The 19,373-nt window shown below is 33.4% G+C and overlaps 1 protein-coding gene across 5 annotated transcripts in view; it reads right to left on the reverse strand.

Annotated features, from left to right (window-relative positions):
- Positions 1-217: 217 nt before the first annotated feature.
- Positions 218-19,373, reverse strand: part of LOC136989325 (protein shisa-1-like) — a 133,978-nt gene continuing 114,822 nt past the window's right edge. For 2 of the 5 annotated variants that reach the window (XM_067287452.1, XM_067287453.1), the window contains 5 exons: positions 18,229-18,394; positions 9,248-9,372; positions 8,773-9,006; positions 7,503-7,653; positions 218-1,294 (listed from right to left, as the gene is read on the reverse strand). In XM_067287452.1, coding sequence (XP_067143553.1) covers positions 1,144-1,294; positions 7,503-7,653; positions 8,773-9,006; positions 9,248-9,372; positions 18,229-18,394 — 827 coding nt within the window. In that variant the 3' untranslated portion in view covers positions 218-1,143. Of the gene's footprint in view, positions 1,295-7,497; positions 7,654-8,772; positions 9,007-9,247; positions 9,373-18,228; positions 18,395-19,373 lie in introns of all 5 variants that reach the window. The other 3 variants (XM_067287451.1, XM_067287454.1, XM_067287455.1) reach the window with 3 other exon arrangements.

The following is a 19,373-nucleotide window of genomic DNA, read 5'->3' on the forward strand; positions in this document are numbered from 1 at the left end:
ATTTTCACTCTAACGATTATTTTAATGAAGATCATCAAAGGCATTAAAAAAATGTTCAACATATCAAAAATAAAATTTTAATACTATTAAGCAAAGAATAATAAAAAGAAACTTTGAAAGGATAGATTTTCTTACTTTTCTAGTATACTTACTTGTTTGAATACAAAAACATTAATTTTAAAGGAAAGAACTTTTATTGAATAAACCATTCATAAATTATTCACAAGGCAATTAAACAAAAATTTCATTTCTATATGAGACTTTATTAATGATGAAGAATGCATATTATATAAATAAGATCTTAATTGACTTAGCTTTTCATGAATTTTTAACATTCATTAATGAAATAACTTCTAGAGAAATGGATATGTATCTGTCTAATAAATTAGGTAATGTCAAACTACTTGACTACTCAACCTCAAATTAGATTAGTGTGTTTTTTAGGAGAATTATTTTTATATAACTTGCCTAGAAATGACTATTACATCTATTTCAACAGACAACAGAACATGACACAGTCTGGAATGTTTTTTGCACTGTTAATATCAGCTGCTGTTTAAAAACATAATTCTTATGTTAGCTAGAGACAGAAAGAACAATGTACAATACTTAAAACTGGAATTAAACTATCTTTAGAAGGTAGAAAGTAGAAGATTACTTATTGATATTTGGAATGAGATTTATGTTATGCCTGGTTAATTGCTACCTTCAAAAAAAAAACAAATGAAGTCCAAAACCATTTATGCTGTTGATAACAGATCCATTTAATATACAGATATATCACCATTTCTACAGAAGTTATTGCCTTTAGAAGAAAGGCTTTTGCGACACTCATTATGTAGTTAACATTGATGATAATCCTGAAATTTTGGCACTTTTTAGGGAATTATGAATTTTATACTAAAAATAGATACCTGTAATGACTTCATCTGTCTTATGAGATATGACTAGCATGAAATTTCTTATTTATTTGTATAAAACAGCACTGATATTTTCGGCATCACAGTTAATACAGATTGTTTTCTGCTTTAGCGATCTACTGAAATATGAATTACATTTCTATTTAAAAATGATATGAACAGTTAATGATTGAGAATTTAAATATATCAGGCACTTCTCCTTTAAGTCCATTTATACATCATTTTAGAATTTTGTTGACCAATATATTGTATTCCTTGTCATTGTTGAATTACATTGAGTAGTTGTATTTGTAGACGAATGGGAAGAGGGAAGTGAAACTACTGCTTCTGGCGATCGAGGACAAGCGACTGGGCGAAGTCTATTTTGGGTAAAGCTGAAAAAGTAATTTAGAAAAGATTTTACTTGATTGATTTTATATTTACAAGTAATTTTCTTAAAATATTAGTCATTTTCTATTAAATCTTATTTTATGATTTTCATTAGTTTGCTTGTTTGATAGAGCTGAAATATAATAATTGGAGCCACAATAAGGGCTATTCTAGACCCTTATTGTGACTCCCATATACTTATAGAATTTCTTTTTATAACCTTGCTTACTGCTTAGCCAGAAAACTTACAAAACTTTTATGTGTATTACATAGTGTAATATACACAGAGATCATAAAGTGTAACTTGCAACTTAATTTTAAACATGCAACTGAAAGTTTAACTGAAACTTAATTCCAACTTTATGAATGTACCCTACCCAACCCAACTTTATGATACTTTACTCCTTCAATCATTAAATAAATAGTGGTATTTACTATGATATATAATGTATAGTTAAAATACTATAAATAGATGATGTGGCTCTCATTTATTTCCAATAGGCAGTGTATGGCTCTTATTGTGATAAGGTATGGCCATCCTTGGTATATAATTTTAAATTTTCGTTCAACTGCTAAAATTACAAAGCACTTAATACTTTTTAATTTATTTGTGTAATATGAATAGTAATATCACAGATAAATCTATAAATATATAGTGCTGAATTTTTTAAGAAGAAAGTTGATAAAATTGATTAAAAAATTAACATTTAATAAGTTTAGAATGTTGAATGTTATAATATATCAACACTAGCCAGAATTGGTATAAGGTATTTTTTTGTTTTGGTTAAGACTTCTTGGTTTTAAACATAGTAAAATAAAAAACAAGGCAATAAAATTGTTTACAAAATTATTGTATATTAAACCATAACCTTCATTAACAAATAACACAATAAAATTAATGCAAGAATTTGCATTTTTAAAGAAAAATACTTTAAGTGAAGCATAAGTGACAAAAAAACTTTTGACACTGCTGATTAGTATCTAGTTACATTGCTTTTTGCCTGTATTACTGCAGTCACACATTGTATTAATAGGAGCATGAAAAACTCATGTTGAGTAATTCCACCTAGACTTCCTGGATTTTTTGACATAAGCAGTCACCATCTGTTGAGATCCTTCTCCATAGATTTCCAATGGAAAAAGATATAGACTATTAGATAGTTAACATAACATATTAATGTTGTGATTTGCAAGCCATGCCCTGTTTTAAGAAAGCTTTCTTCCATACATGAAAAACTGCCAAAAGATCTGATGATGTTTTTTCTGAATTTGCTGATCTAGATAAAATGCAGTGTGTCAAGATCTTGAAGACATGCAACTCCATAGTACCATAATTTCTGGAAACTTTATTGTTTGATTAAAACACAGGATGAAAGAATTATACTTTCTTTGGATCACTTTGTTTCATTGCTTCTAATGCAAAAACCTCCAACTATGCTTTATTGCTGGAAACAGTCCTGTTCCACCTTCAACTGAAAGCTTAACTGCTATTGTTGCACCCAATTTTAAACTTTCCTCTCCATGTAAATTTTCATTTGAGGCTTAATTAACAGGAGTTTTTCTTAGCAGTAAAAGAAAGATCACATGTTGACACAAACATTATATTCTCATGCTGACATAATGCACTATTATTTTATCAGGTGAAATTTAAATAAATCTCTTTAGTAACTTGTTTACTACTGGCTGCATTCTATTCAGTTATCAGTTCTATATAGGATGCTTACCAGTTTTCTTTGATAATTTTACACAAGAACAAGATTGAAAGCTGCTACAATTTTTCAATTATCCTGGATCAATGCTACCAGTTTTGTTGCACTTTTTAATATCAAAATTGTTGATCTGCCAATTTTTAGATTTGTTGCTGCAAGAACTTTATCTCTTTAAGAAAGTTTACAATTATTTCAGAAATATCACAGCTTATTGCTTTCCAGATACCATTTGTTCTACTAATTTACACTAAATGAATATTGCTATTTATGCCTAGGTTCTTCTTACTTAAATGTTTCATTTTAGTAGTGCCAGAGGTATTTTCTGTCATGGCTAAAAGTATCCGAAGCTTTTTGTCACCTACAATTTTTTTAATAATTTGTGTACTTTTACTGATGTTATCAAAATAAAATTCTATGTTAAACCATATGATTACAAGAATTAAAATAAAATGCTTCTAATAATTGAGTTGTCCAAGGTATTTTTGTTTGACAAATTAAAACCTTGTATAAATTTTTCAATTGTGATCTGATGTGTTTGTTATATTTGGCAATTCTTAAATTAGATATTTCTTAAAACATTGTCATAATTTTAGTTTTCCTCCAGAAAACAATGAAGGAAAAGATCATGTTAGGTTGAAAAAATTTTGTAAAGTTATTAAATTATTACTAGTTTATAGTGATGAAGACATAACTATCACATGTTTTACACGTTAAATTCCCTCTGTTTATATCTTTAAGAAGAACTGCAAATTTGATTATCAAAACAATAGATATCTTCATATATTATTCCAACAATTTTACTGGAAAAAATGAATCTAAAAAGGAATATTTCATTAATCTAAAAATATTACTATAAATTAGAACTTATCTAAATGTTACTCCCAAATATAGCGATTTTAATCTTGGTGGATGTTGTTAAATGAAGAGAAAAATTTGTTATATTATTTGTTTATATTTATAAAAATATTTAATTTATACAGAAATCTATTAATTTATTCTGTTGTTTTTCTAATAACACTTTACTTCATATTGAAAATAAAAATTAAGAATTCAGAAAGAATTCCATTACAATAGTTCAGTTTTACCTTTGTAATACATTCAATGTTGGTATAAAAACAGACTTCCCTACCAATATGCCAAAAAAATAGAATGTGATTAGACTTTGTTTTTATTGTTTATCAAATACTTAAAAAAATTGGTTTGTTTATAAGAATTTTCCAAGCAATAATGTAATCAAATTTCGAGGATGAGCATCCTTGGCATTTTGGGTAGAGGCAATGTAGGACACTCCAAATAGTCTTTGGCATCAAATGTGTTAAAATATTTGCTAAGTTATTATTTATCTCAAGCTTAAATAAATGTAAGTAATTAATATTGGTTTCTTCATATTTTAGAAGAATATCATTTATCTATAAACTTCTTGAATAATTTTTAAATATTCAAAATATTTTTTAGAAATTGTTTTATATAATTTCAAAAGGATAAGCAAGACAGATGAAGGGATGAAAGTTGGCCCAAAAGTATGTTTGGGGTCAATTTGCCATGCTTATCCTTCTATTGCTTTTGTGCAGAAAGTATCTAAAATTTATAGACTTAAAAATTTTAAATGAAGATATTAAAAAAATTAGCTCTGTGCTATTTCGAATGTTATGCCAGTGATCATAGATATATTAAAACTACTTTAAACCTTACAGGCAAATCTGTCCACACTGACAATTATGTAATCAAAACTAACTGGAATGCCTTTTGTGAGCAACTTAAATGCTCATGGAATATTGAAAAGTCTGTAACAGAGATGGACAAAAAGATATTGATAAGTGCATCACCCCTAAACAATTGCATATAAACCTGCTATCACAACACCTCTCACAAAAAAAAGCTGGAACTTCAGTACCATAGTGGGACAGCAAACTCACAACTGTAAGGAGAGAGGTTAGAAAGTTAAGAAAGGCATACCAAAAACAACACGACATTGACCTTTGCAACACCCTTCATGCTGCCTTTATCAACAAGTTTAATAACTACAAAACCTTAATTAACTAAAAGAGACATAATGCCTGGAGGAAGTTCTGTGGGCAGTTTGATAAACCCTGGACCGAGTCCTACTATGTTGCCTTCAAAAAACAGTGTAAAACGGGCATTTCCGTGCCAATCCACAAATTGGATGGTACTCTAACCACCTCCTTCAGTGATACAATAAAAACCATCTTTGACCACCACTTTCCCACTGATAACCAAACTGACAATAGTGTGCATAAAGAAAAATGGGACCGCTTTAGATTCACCCCAAACACATGCAACGATCCTCCTTTCACTTACAGTGAAGTTTCCAAAGCCTTTAAAAAGATAAAAATAAAGAAGGCCCCTGGAAAGGACACAATAACACGCAAAATGACAAAGGAAACCTTCGAAGCACTTCCAACATTCTTTGTAGTACTATATAATCGGTGCCTTCAGATTGGGTACTTCCCTGGTGACTATACCCCTGGACTCTAGTTCACAATGACCTTCTGAACATCTGCAACAGGATACTGGGCTTCTTGGTGCAAGGGTATGCCAATAACATGGTGGCCCATGTTTCTGACAAAAATTCTGACAATCTGGCACCCCTATGCAATATCATAATAGACACCATCTACAAATGGATTACTGATAGTAAACTGCCTATAAATTACAACAAGTGTAAGTACTGTACATCATATTCCAAAAAAGACTAGCCTTCAAAAAAGCCTAACCATTAAAATCAAGAATCTCTAGGATGAAGAAGTTAATGTATCTTGGGGTACCCCTGGATGAAAAATTGCACTGGACAAAGCACATCCACATTTGCAAAAAGGCAACAGTTGTCTCCAACAAACTGATTAGTATAGCAGCCAGTAACTGGGGGATCAGATACAATGCTACTAAAAAATATCTATTTGGGTGTCATAGAGCCCATTATACTTTATGCTGCCGCTATCTGGGAAAAGGCCATAGAATTGCAGCATTGCGAATTGCCAGGGCCTACTGTACTGCACCCACCTCTGCCCTTCTGGTCATAAATGGACTCTGCCCTCTATACCAGGGGTGGCCAACTTTTGTGTACATAAGATCTACTTTTTATCTTAAAAATGTGTCGCGATCGACTTGTTGTCATAGGCAGTGTCTAAGTGGGCAGGCGGAGATGTGAAATACATACTATATTTATACACTGTGTTTAAGTACGAGGTTCACTGCTTATGAGTTGAGTCATAACTGCATGCATACTGTTACGTTCGGTTACAAATATAATACATTAAGTCAAGACATCGTGAGCGATCGACCAAAATTGGCTTGGCGATCGACTTGTTGGCTACCCCTGCTCTATACCTTAAAATTAGAGCAGCTATGTGGTCTTGGAATCTCAAAAACATGATTGACCTCTCTAACTGGAAAGATAAAATTCAGCACAAAACCCTTCCAAACCTTCCTGACAAAATCTACCAAGACCTCATTACCAACGGTATCGAAAAGAAAATTCCAAACTCCTATATGGATATGACTTTCCATGAACATCCAGTACCTCACTTACCATGACTGAAATGACCATGATTATAAAATCTACACAGACGGTTCCAAGCAAGAGGATCAAGTGGGTGCAGCTTTTATCGCGTACAAAAAGGCAATATTACTCACCGGTCTGTTTTCAAGCTTGGTAAATTCTGTTCCGTCCCATAGGCAGAGATCTTTGCTATCACCAAGGCATTCCACCACATCAATGAAGACTGGTTGCCCCGTAAAAAGAAAATAGCCATCTACACAGATAGCATTACAGCTCTTCTCTCAATTTCCAACACCAACAACAATGGCTACAATGTTACCACCATTCAGAAAATGCTTATCAGTAATAACCACCACCATCACATCACCCTTAACTGGGTCGTGGCCACTCTGGGGTGGAGGGGAACGAGGCAGCCGACGCTCTCGCCAAAAGAGCTGCGGTCTCTTACCTTCCTTGTTCTTACAGTAAAATACCGCCTTCCACTATCCATAAATGGATCTATAATCAACTTTTGCAAACTTGGCAAGAAGATTGGAACAACTGCACTACAGGCCGTCCTACTCATGGCTTCATTCCAGACATCTCTGTCAGGCTGAGTTGCAGGCATCTTGTTCCCAACTTTGCCTTGACTCAAAACATCGTCGCGGGACGCCCGTGGATCCCAACCCTTTTTTCATCCTCTTTCCTTCTCACACCCACCCTTCTTCCCCCTTTTCCATAACACAGGTTGTACCAAAGAGTGATACCTGTCTCACTACTACTGCTGCTGGACTGACATACGTCAGATTATAGCATCTCTACCGAATTTTGTTTTTAACATATACCATCATAACTTATAATTTACATTAAACAAAATGGTCATTTTAGATTTTCTACTTACTATTCATAATGATTTACAAGTCTTCTATTTAATATAAAAATATAAATTACTTCAAAAAGAAATATAGTTTCACGTATGTAAAAAAAAAGTAACACATACTTTACCTAGTAATGGACGGATTAGAGATAGATGCAGCATTCGAAGGTTCTTGTTCATTATATCCCGAAGAGACCGGGTTATTCATCTGGTACGGTGGAGGCGGTTCTTGTGGCACAATAGAGTGATAAAACATGTGTCTTGCTCCGTGAGGATTGCCTAATATGGGATGCATAATTAATCATTAATATAATACAACTAAAATCAGAAAAACAATAAGAATTTTCTAGAAATTTAGTCTATATAATATGATAAATTTTTTGACACGAATAAATGATGTAAAATAATCCCAATTTAGTGCACACAATGACTTGCGATATACAGGGTGTCTAAGTATTATTTAACGTTTATCTCAACATGAGAAAACTATGGACAACTATGAAACATGTAACCATTTTTGCCAATAAGGGTCTCTAAAGGTTCCGCCGTTGCAGCAGCATCAAAGATATTGTTAAATGTGCTTTATGCCACTTGAGTTACATTAGCAACGTGCCGAGGCTAATGACTGTCTTTCCTTTCAATTCACCCATTCGTTCTGATAAATCCACAACTCCACTGCTTGTAAACCTTGCTTTTCAATAGCCACGAAACCAAAAGTTACAAGGTTGGATCGGTGAACGAGTAGGCATTTGGCAACAAAAGGACGATCAGTTGGTCTTTTCAATCACGCTAGATGGTCTCTCTTTCAATGACTGTGGCGCGAGATCTTGTATAAATGTAATGTTACTTAAACACGACCCATGGTTTGTAAGTTACAGATCACTGCTGTTACGTGATCCCGCTACTACAACAGTGGTCGTCATTATAGTAGATCACTAACAGGAGGAAAAAAAAATCTATTTCGAAATTCTGTCCATAGTTATCCCGTGTCAAGATAGCGGTCAATCGACAAAATTTTATATAGACATATTTATCTCTTGTCTCCAGAGTGGGCTAAAGCGTTATACTTTAATTATGGACACCCTGTATAATAAAATTGGGCCGAGGTTAAATCTACACAGGTTATTTTTAATAACTAACCGTATCTACAAGGCAGATTTATTATTAAATTAACTTAATTTTAGCCCAAAGCAAGTTGTTTAATGCTTAAAATTTCTTTCAAGTAGACATTTAAATGATGATTATTTAGAAAGACATTTTAGAACATTTTATACATTACTCCATATTACTTTTAAAATTTTACACTAAAAAGACATGAATCTGTTGCAATCCTTCAGACTAACAGATGTCTGGATTCAAAATTCCAGCATACGTTATCTGAAAGAAATTACAACACACCTTGGATAATCGAAACAATATTCATCATACTTTCCAAATGAGACGCGTCGGCCGCCGTCGTGCCGAACACGGGTAACTGATTGGAGATGTTGGGATGGTGACAGTCTAGATTGACCAGTACATGTGGTTCACTGGTGTCTATCGGTGTCGTCACGGCACTGTTCTGTCCCGAAAAGGAGTACATGTTGGCCACGCCGCTGGCCGTGCTGCTGCAGTGCATTCTATACAACGGACCTGAAACGTTAAACTCTTTGAGTATTTTATCAAGGCGTTTTATTTAAATCATTGTCTGTAGTCTACCAATATCGGTTTCGAGACATTGCTCCATTTAATGTCTCTCACAACGTATTACCTTCACTCGTTAATCATGATATTAGCAAAAGTAATTGAATATTTTAAAGAAGAAAAAACATTGGTTAAAGTTACTTATAGATATATATTAGGAAGCTACAGGGAGAGAATAAATACCACATACCTCCGTTAACCGCCGGTCGACGACGTCCGAAATGAAGGCAGCGTCGACAGACCAAACAGGACACCAGCGTGACCAGCACCACGGCCAACAAGACTCCCAACACGATGCCCAATAAAACCGTCTGGCTGAAAATCATACGCGCAACTTATAAAATGCTTTAATTTCAACGGAAGAAAATTTGAATATTCAAATACAATCATCTGGTGTCCCTTTCTCCAATCTTTACTACATTAAAATTCACCCAATAGTACAAGAATGCGTTATAATTTTGTTTATGGAAAGATTATTTATATGCAAATTGCATGAATTTAAGTCTGCCTATTTTATACAATAATAATAAATATAGAAACTAACTATCTGGCATTTTTTTTTCATGTGAGAAATTAAGAAATTACTTAAAAATATTTTCAAATTGTGTGTGACAGAAATTACACTACAGAAATGCCCAAAATTCCTGTAGGTAAATTCTCTTGGTTTTCATAGAGTTGGCTCGAAAAAGACATTTTAATTAAATTAAAATGGCGAAGAATTAAAGGATACTGTAATTACTTTTTTAAATTCCTTTTCTTGTATACTGGCCTCGAGCAAAATACCATATTTAGAACACATTAATATATACGTTCAATTGAGTTAAATAAATTATTGGCTGCGATACAAGTCGATGACTAATACAGTTAGCCCCATATTAGTCAGACGGGAAATGGCGATTCTTCCAATTATCGACTGGGTGTAGACAATTTATTACTTGTATTTGTACTAAACTTCTCGCATTTAAAATGGATTCTTTTAGAAAGTGGATAATTTACACAAAAATAAATTTTATTAACCGAAAGCCACCAGCGAAAACTGTAATTTGCTATCGTACTCAGTCTAATTTGAAATTTTAATGTAATCCGATTGACACGTAACGAGCTGCACGCTTTTCGAAATTATATTAATAAATTATATATTTTTATAATTTCAAGGTAAATTTATATATAAATTACTTTTATTTTAATAAAAGGACCTATAAAAGAACGTTCGATACAAAAGTACGTACATTTAACCATTTGTAGTTAGGTTCAAACTTTGATAAAATGTGAAGAAACAATAAACCCTAAGAATGTGGATCGAACTTTAAAATTATCGACCGAACGTCTGTGTGCATGTGCAACGTAAATCAAAGCTCGATATGATGTGTTAATAATCTAACAAGGAGACACCCATTCAGCAAAATCCAAGTCAAAGCTCGAGGATTCCTTGTAAGACAAAACAAAGAATAATTAAATTAAAACACTAAGTTGAGCATAAATTAACGTGCCGTGTTTAATATTTAGTAATTGGAGCATTATTCATTATTCCAGTTAACTGTTAAATGTAATTTTTGGAAAAATAGCAAAATATTGCTTCTGTCAAAGTGTAGAGGAGGAAACTTCATTCAAGTTTTGTCATCAGTTAATGGAAACTCGAGGAGGAGCGGAAAACGACACAAATTATTCGGAGCAGTCGATAAAAATGGATGTATTTAATGATCAGAAATTGAAAAATTGGAGCAAAATGTTAAGAATTTATCACAATCGATAAAAGAAAATACCCTAAAATAGGAAATCGGCGGGAGAGATGGAGAATTATTGTGATCGATTACGCGCGAAACGAGCGAATTGTAAAAGTTTCATTGTTATTTGAGAACAAAATGATCCATTGATGGATTCGATAACGAAACCATTTAGTGGTCCATCGGAATAAATTAACCGTTTGAAGCGTACACATTGCTAAATCTTCCTCGCAAATACGTAGTCCACGCTCCAGCCAATTAATAAACGCGAGATATTATTTATTACGGCGAAACCTGCGTAAACCGGACTGATACGGTACGGTGTGGCAGGTTTCCGTTTGGGACAGGTTTTACTGTGTATAATTTATCTTTTATGTTAAAAGATTTATTAATTTTTGATGAAATTTTTCGACATTTCGCTAAGAATTAAATGCCATTTCCCTGTTTGCCATTGAGAACAATGTGGATGTTGTCCTCTTGGAATAAATGATTATACATACATTAAAAAGCTGATTTAAATCGACTTTATACGTAGAGAAAGTTAAAAAGTAAGTATTATATATTCATTAAAATGAAAAATGCAAAGGGTAGATTTAAAATAAAACGATCATCCCTGATTAACTCGAGTACTGTATCCAAATTCGTCGAGAGATTCCAAACAAAGAAATTGTATGAAGAGAGACCAACCATTTTATTTTATTTTGTACTTTTTTTCCTGCGGTTTTTTGTGATAAAGTAACAACGATTGTAAATCTCTTAGGAGGAAAAAAATCCTCCTATTTTCTATCCGGGATGCTGTTTCTCTATATATAATGCGCAGCTACTCCTCTCATTCTTCCAGTTTATTTAATAAGTTCGACGCTCGATTCTCTCCGAGTTTGTCTCATTTCAGATGTATTTTAATGATATTGCAACAAAAAGAAATGCATTACGCTACTGTCTTGCGAAACAATAGAAATTATTCGAATCTCGCAGATTTGTGCTGTCTCAAATTGATATTTTAATTGGCAAAAGCAGAATAATCGGATTGATTAATGTAGAATACAGTAAAACCTGTGTAAACCGGACAGACACGGTACCGAATATTTTCCCGGTTTTTTAAAACAAGTATTCTTTTTAACACACAAAACCGCTGCGTCCGAAGAATTCTTCTCGTTTAGGCAGGTTTCCGTTTCTAACAGGTTTTACTGTATATTAATTTAAAATGTGAGCAACTTTGTAAGGAGTTAATTGTCTTATCCTGTAGCTTAAGAAAATCTACAGGGAATTAGTACAGTGAAACCTGTCTAAAACGGAAACATGTTTGGAACGGGGCGATTTTCTGTGTTAAGAAAAGGCCCGTGCCAAACCGGAAAAAATATCCTGTACGAAGCGATTCCGGTTTACACAGGTTTTACTTTACTAGAAAATTTCTTATAGACGATACTAGAAACTAAAATATGCAAGAATTATATAATTAGAAGGGTTTGTATACATATATAAGGGTATAATTATAGAAGAAGTAGAGAGAATACAACCAGGAAACAAAATAATTATAGAGAAAAGTAGTAATTCCCTGCATATTTTCTCTATAATTATATTCTTTCCTGATTATATTCTCTTTCTATCCCTTCTATAATTATATACAAGCCCTTCTAATTATATTATTCTTGCGTATTCTCTGTTTATGTTCTCTAATTCCTCGTCTATGAAAGAATTAAAACATTTTAAACATTTTAAGTGTAATTTTTCTCAATTTAGACACGGAAATACGACGACATTTTGTTTCAAAATAGCCTTTAAAATATTTGGATATTTTTAGATTTTTCTTTACGTCCGATCGGATTGAAGATATTTATTTTAAATGTAAAAATACCTTAAATATTCGGTAGGTAGACGATCCAATAAATTATTCATTCTCGTGCCATAACTTAAAATATGTCCATTTGTTTTTTTAAATTTCAAAAAACAATCTATTCATCACGTAAATATGAGAAGTAATGATATTTTTATCAGCAAACCGCATGCTTTATAAATTGTAATTTTTTTTATGGCCTGCAGCGGGCATTTTTATGTAATTTATCACGTTTCTCACGATCTTTTCTAATTCTTCTCCATTTAGAACGTGAGTAACGTTGGACACTTATAATAAATTCTATGTTCTAATTCGTAACAAACTGATATTTTTAGATACAATTTAATCCGATTTGAATATGAAATTCCTGAAAAATCTCACGTTCAAATATGAATAAATTGAATATTTACGGGTCACGAATCGAAAAATTTTCTGTAAAACGTGACTTTTTTAGGTAATTTGTTAACTTTTAGTAGATTTTTTTTTAAATCGAAAAAGTATGGATGCGCCATATCTAAAAATGATCAAAATGTCATCTAATCCGAGTAATCGTCCGATTTTAACTTCGTTAACAGAAGGAAAGTGTGGCCATCGGTCAAAAAAATGACCCCTCAGGATTTTTGGATTCGAGTCTTTGAAAAATGCCAAAAAAGTTGGTTGTTAGTGTGTGGGGAGACACGATTTTTTTTCGCGCACTTGAAAACTTAATAACTCCTGTACCTTTTTTTCGAAAATTTCTGAATTTTTACGGATAGATTTGGGTATTCGGGGAAATGTTTCTAGAAATTTTCAAGAAAATCGGACCTTTGGTTCGAGAAATATGGCCCACTCCCTTAAATATCTCACAAACTAGTCTGAAGACAAACGTAATGGTAGCAATTAAGTGTATTAGGAATTAAAAAACAAAGAGTTCTGGGAAAGTACAGCAACAATGTTGCCAGCTTTTTTGTGTAATTTACTATTGTTTTCATCATCTTATACTAGTCGATCGTCAAAAAAGTTTGCACGTGACGATCTTAAAAAAAAAATTCAGCTTCTTGCATTAACTTCGTTTAGGCTATGTAACACGTGGTTTCCCGGGATTTTTTCGATGATTTTAATGAGGACATTCATAAATCGATCAATAATTTGTGGTACCTCGAAATGCAGTAACGCGTCCACGCGTAACGGATTCGCAATTACAACTGTCATTGATCGTGATCAATATGACTCATTGTGATAAATTCTTGATGGAATCGGCCATACTTTCCCTCTCGAGAGTAAAACTCGAGAAACTTTCGAGACGATGTAAGAAGGAAGGCAATCCTTAATTCGTTTCGTTTCTGGAAATAACGGTTCCAAATTGGGGTCATCACGTAACAAGCCTTATCAATTATTGTATACGCTCCTTAACTAAGATCACGTGTATAGTTACAGATCACTAACGATTATAAAGCCCTGTAGGATCTAATTAGCACTTTATAGAAGTGATCTTTAGTTAGTCTGCTGATATTGCAGCAAGCAAGAACTCCCATTTTCCCCATATAATACGCACGTAAATAGGACTCTAATTAAGCGAATGATCCTTTATTACGGTCATACGCGACAAAATTATAATTGTTTATTCTTAAAATAGGCTGGTGGAAAGCTGAAGAAATGCAGAAATTCGTTGGATTGCGTGCCAGAAAGATTAGAATTTCGGAACATTTTAATAACGTTTTCTTAACACTAAAAATCCCAAATTGTTGGGTCTTCGGGTAGACGCTATTTTATAAAGAATTTCCTTTATCAAAAGTCAAATCGCGTTCAAAGGAGCCATTAAATTTCCATTTAGAAAATGTACATCCGTTTCATCGTTGGAAATCGAATGAACACCACATCGACCGAAAATATGGCCGTTTCGAGGAATAACACTAATGACGTTGGACAAGTTTTTTTTTTTTTTTCCTTTTTGCAATTTCCTAGTTCTAACTTGGTGCTTATTCATCGAGCATATTCATCATTTCACATCCGCGAAAGATAAGCCTAAAAACCATCCCTAAATTTGATTTAAATTGCTTATTTTGTCTACTATTACTAATCTTTTATCGCTCCTGATTTCTTTTTTTGATAGAAATCTTTTTAAACGTGATTAAACTTTTTACTTCTTAAAGATGTTACTGCAGTTTTTTGGTCCTGAGATGTTTACTTATATGCCACGAATGAATAGTAAGACTGTAGAACAAAGGAGACGTGTCATAAGGAGTCAACAGAACGAAGGAAAAATACCAAAAGGAGACTGCAAAACGAAGAACCGGCATAAGAAGTCTACAGAATAAAAATCACTCGCATCCATTCATGAATATTATTCAACAGCGCGTTGCTAAAAGCCCAAGATTTTTCTAAACTTAAAATTAATTATACAATGAATTTAAGAATGCAGTTTTAAGAACGACATTAAATAATTTGCACGTTATATACTTATGAGTAATGAGAACCCAAAATGAGCTTTGAATCTTTTAATTTTTAAATCACTTTTAGTAACGTTAAAATAAAAAAAAAAAAAATCTTTCTTCATCAGGAATCCACTGACACAACAAAAAACTGGATGTACTCTACAGTAATAAATGTAATCGTCTACAGAACAGATCTTCTCTTCATAGAAGTAAATTATATCGTAACGTCTGCCTTTCCAGCAAATTATCTAATAAAGATATAATTGATCTCACTTTGATCCAAATAACAAAATTTCCTCCCTTCGTTAATCATTGAAACTCACGTTTAACATTGGTTTGGGAGAGGGTAAGTATAAGGTTTTGACCTTATCCTTACCCTCTGCCTAAATTTTAAATGGTCTTCACTCCTTTATTCCGATTAAAATTGATTTTAAAACACAACATTTCACCCGTTCTTCATTCCTCTTCGAGAAACAACATGGTTTATTATAGTTTCGTATAATTCAGCAAAGTGGATCAAAAATCTATAATAATAATAATAACAATAAAATGCCATCAAATTTGACGAGACCATAAAATGAAATGGTAATGCCATAAAACTAGAGCGCAGAAAAATGCCATAAAGCGGTGGAAGAAGAAGACATACAACAAGGAAATCGGAGAGAGAAGAATGTTAAAAGATCGTAGAATGAAGAAGACACGGTATGAAGCGACCATAGAGTGAAAAATAAAACCATATGGGAGCAACAGAGTGAAGGAGGGTGCGATAAGGAGAAGGCACCCAACATTAGGAGATGACAAGGTCATTGAATGATACTGTACGGAGAAAACAGCATGAAGGCTATCTACGAAGGAATTCTATGGCCACTAAGAGGCCATAGAATTAAGAATATCAGAAAGAAAACAGAGTTAAGAAGACGAGACGGGTTGGGTTGGATTGATGGTACGCGAGATAATGCAACACGTGGGCGATCTGCAGAGAGGGATGCCTCCCAGAAGAACTTTCTACGGGAAATTGGCACCTATCTAGGTGTTAGACACGGGAAGAAAACATCCACGTGGCCAGCCGTTGGCGAGGCGCGAACCCACGACCAATTAGTGTTTAGTGGTTTCATCCACTCGGCCACTGGTGGCCGGGACATAGAGAGACTAACGAATGAGGTTTTCAATACACTAATACTAGATTATTTTAATAAACGTTTATTAAAAAATCGAAATTGTTGACTTTGTGATAAACGGAGTAGAAACACGGCTTCTAAGACTAATCCATTTTATTAAAATGAGCAATTTTATGATTTGGAAAAAAAAAATAATTTCAAAATTTGTAAGAAAGACGTTATTAAGACAAACAATTTTGCTGAGAATAAACAAATAAATTGAATTAGAAAGGGAAACGTCGCGGAGCGAAACTTGTATTCTAGATTACTCGCAAAATAAATAAAACAAGAAAAAAGTTAACTAAACATCTGGAACGAACAGAACAAACAAACAAAAACAGAAATAGAAACACTCAAAAAGCATTTTAATATTAACAAAACATCTTCGGATTTCTTAAGAAAATAAACATTTGGCCCAAGTTTGAATATTGTCGACAGGATTCGTTATCAAAATGCGCTTTGCAATCTTTCAATTTATCATTTTACCCCTCTTAATTACGAATATTTGTAATTAGGAGGGGGAAAAAGATTTCTTCTTCGTAATTAAGAGGGGAAAATTTGTTTCTTCTGTTTTCTAAGAAGATTAAAACCCAAATCTAGACGAAGAACACCGCTTAACTGCAAGGAACTTCACACCAATTTTCAACCAGAGTAATTACTATTGTCATTTACACACAGTTCTGTAGTGTGTGCCTTAGCGTACCCAGCAATGAACGGTCGAAATTTAAGTTTCGTCGGTTGATTTATTCGTACACGACAACGCGTGGGCGATCTTTCGAGGGAGAAAATGACTTCCGGGAGATCTTCTATGAAAAAATGGCACCTATTAACGTGTTAGACACGTGAAGAAAACCCGGAAAACTCCACGTGGCCCGTCTGTCGGACAGGCGCGAACTCACGACCAGTTTTGTTCGGTGTTTTATCCACTCGGCCACTGATGGGCGCTTAAGTTTCTACGAAGCAAAATTGAGGCGTGACATCACCACACGAACACGCGCGACCTAAAGAAAAAGGTTTGCAGAAAATTTTTGTTTAAATATTTTATCACAAATTATTTTTAATCGCTTAAAAATTCGCGAGAAAATAAGCTCCGTGACGAATTAAAAACATTCTTCTCTCGATACAGAAGCACTTAAAACAGACGGATACACCCATTGGATATGGATACACCTATGGATACACCCATTCTTCAGTTCGATTAATTACGAAAATTTGCAAGGAGATAGCAAAGAAATTAAATTTCTCTTTTACAGAATAAAAAAAAAAAACTGCGGAATTATCAAAAATACAAAATAAAATTACAGAAATTCGAGATTTTTTCCATAAAAACAACAATTAATTACCACTACTTTCGAGAGATGTTTTACGCGAAAATATTAATTTTTTTTGAATATTCAATTAGAAGATTTCCTCGTCAAATTATTTGATAAATTAATGAAATATGAGAATCATTTATATCCTATAATTTAAAAGGTAATAAAAGTTTTAGATAAGAAGGAAAAATGAATCAAATTGCTTTTAAAAAAAGGAAGAAAGGGAGCGCCTTTCCATTAGTTTAATATCCGAGAATATTAATTTTGCGGATCAAAAAATAAAAATTTCACTGGAAAGCCGGATTTTAAAATCATTAAAGTTATGAGAAGCTAATTTAAAAAGTTTGCATTGAAAAAAATATAAAAAATTTGACAACTAAATACCAATTTCTTAATTAGCATCATCATCATTACTTGTGAGAAAATGGCGCTACAAAATCATAAACTTGAATTTTTAGAAATTTTAAGACAGGAAAAATGAAGAAATACCATTAAAAAAATTCCGTATCGAATTCGCCATTAATTAGAATTAAATTATTATTGTTAATTTTTTTTTTAAATTTAATTGCAATTAATAAAGATGGCCTACTTAATAGTCGTCACGTTCATCGACAATTGAAGCCATTATCGATGTAACCATAAGCGTGGCGATAATTAATTATCTTGAGTGGCATTAATCCCGTAAAGAATTAATTAAAAGTGACTGGAAAATATCAAAATAAAACTCACTCGACTGCTGGCCTGTGCTCTTCGTCTCGTTTGGTGCAACAGTATTTGTAAGTAGTAGTACCGCAGCAGTATACTGGCTCTCCATTTCCCAAATTTGGGCAATAGAATCCCGTGTTCCATTTTCCGAAGCTGTCCGTATATCCCGAACAATATTCTGTTCCTAAAACTGGAAAATATTGGAAGAAAAATTGGTGAAAACTGAATTTAGTATGGTTCGATGGAGCGTGGCAACACGCGGGAGATGTGCCAAAGGGGGAGTGCCACCGTGAGAAATTTCTGTACAAAAATCGACCCCAATTTAAGTGTCGGACGTGTGAAAAACGGGTTAGTTAGCCCGTTAGATAGGCGCGAACCCGTGACTGACTGTGTTCGGGGTTTCATCCACCCTTTTACAATGAAAATAGATAGTAGGAGTTGGTTAGGTTTATGTTTACGACAATTTATGAGTGTGTCTCCTGGAATTTTTAAGGGAAAACTATCCTCTATTTAGGTGTTTAAAAACACTTGAATCGGGAAAACTCCGCGTGGCCAGGTATGAACCCACGACCAGTGTTTAGTGGGTTTTATCCACTCGGTCACTGGTAGGCACGGTAGAGAGTGGACAAAATTAAATTTGCAAACCGTTTCAAAGCCGGAAATTCGACCCGCAAACTTTTTCATGGGCGAGACGTTGGGCCGCCTTTCTCACTACCCAGCCGTGCCCATTGTGGGCTCGGCAGCACATAAAACGATACGAAAACAGGCCTTCACAGCACCCACATTACAACTTTCCAACTGCAGCGATATATTAGCAACTGATAAAGAATGCAAAGTAAATTAATTATCTAACTAACAAGAGCACTTTTTACTCCCCCTTGTATAGAACTAAATTAAAAACCATAACATAAATAGTGAATTATGTGAAAACATTTTCTTAGTCGGAAAATTAAGAGGGAAGAAGATTCAAAAGAGGAAGAGGTCAATTTGTAAAGTTAGTGGTAATTGATGCAGTGTAATGAAAAAAAGAGAGAAAGTGACTTACTCCTGCAAATTAACAGAGTTATCATTATCCGAAAGTCATTAAGCAAGAATAATCATTGACTTTAGATACAACAAACGTGGAAAAATAAATCGATAAAAATACTAAATCTTTCTTTTTTTGTGTG

The sequence above is a fragment of the Centruroides vittatus genome, unplaced genomic scaffold (genome assembly GCF_030686945.1).
Source record: "Centruroides vittatus isolate TY-2023 unplaced genomic scaffold, ASM3068694v2 scaffold_464, whole genome shotgun sequence".
Lineage (NCBI taxonomy): Eukaryota > Metazoa > Arthropoda > Arachnida > Scorpiones > Buthidae > Centruroides > Centruroides vittatus.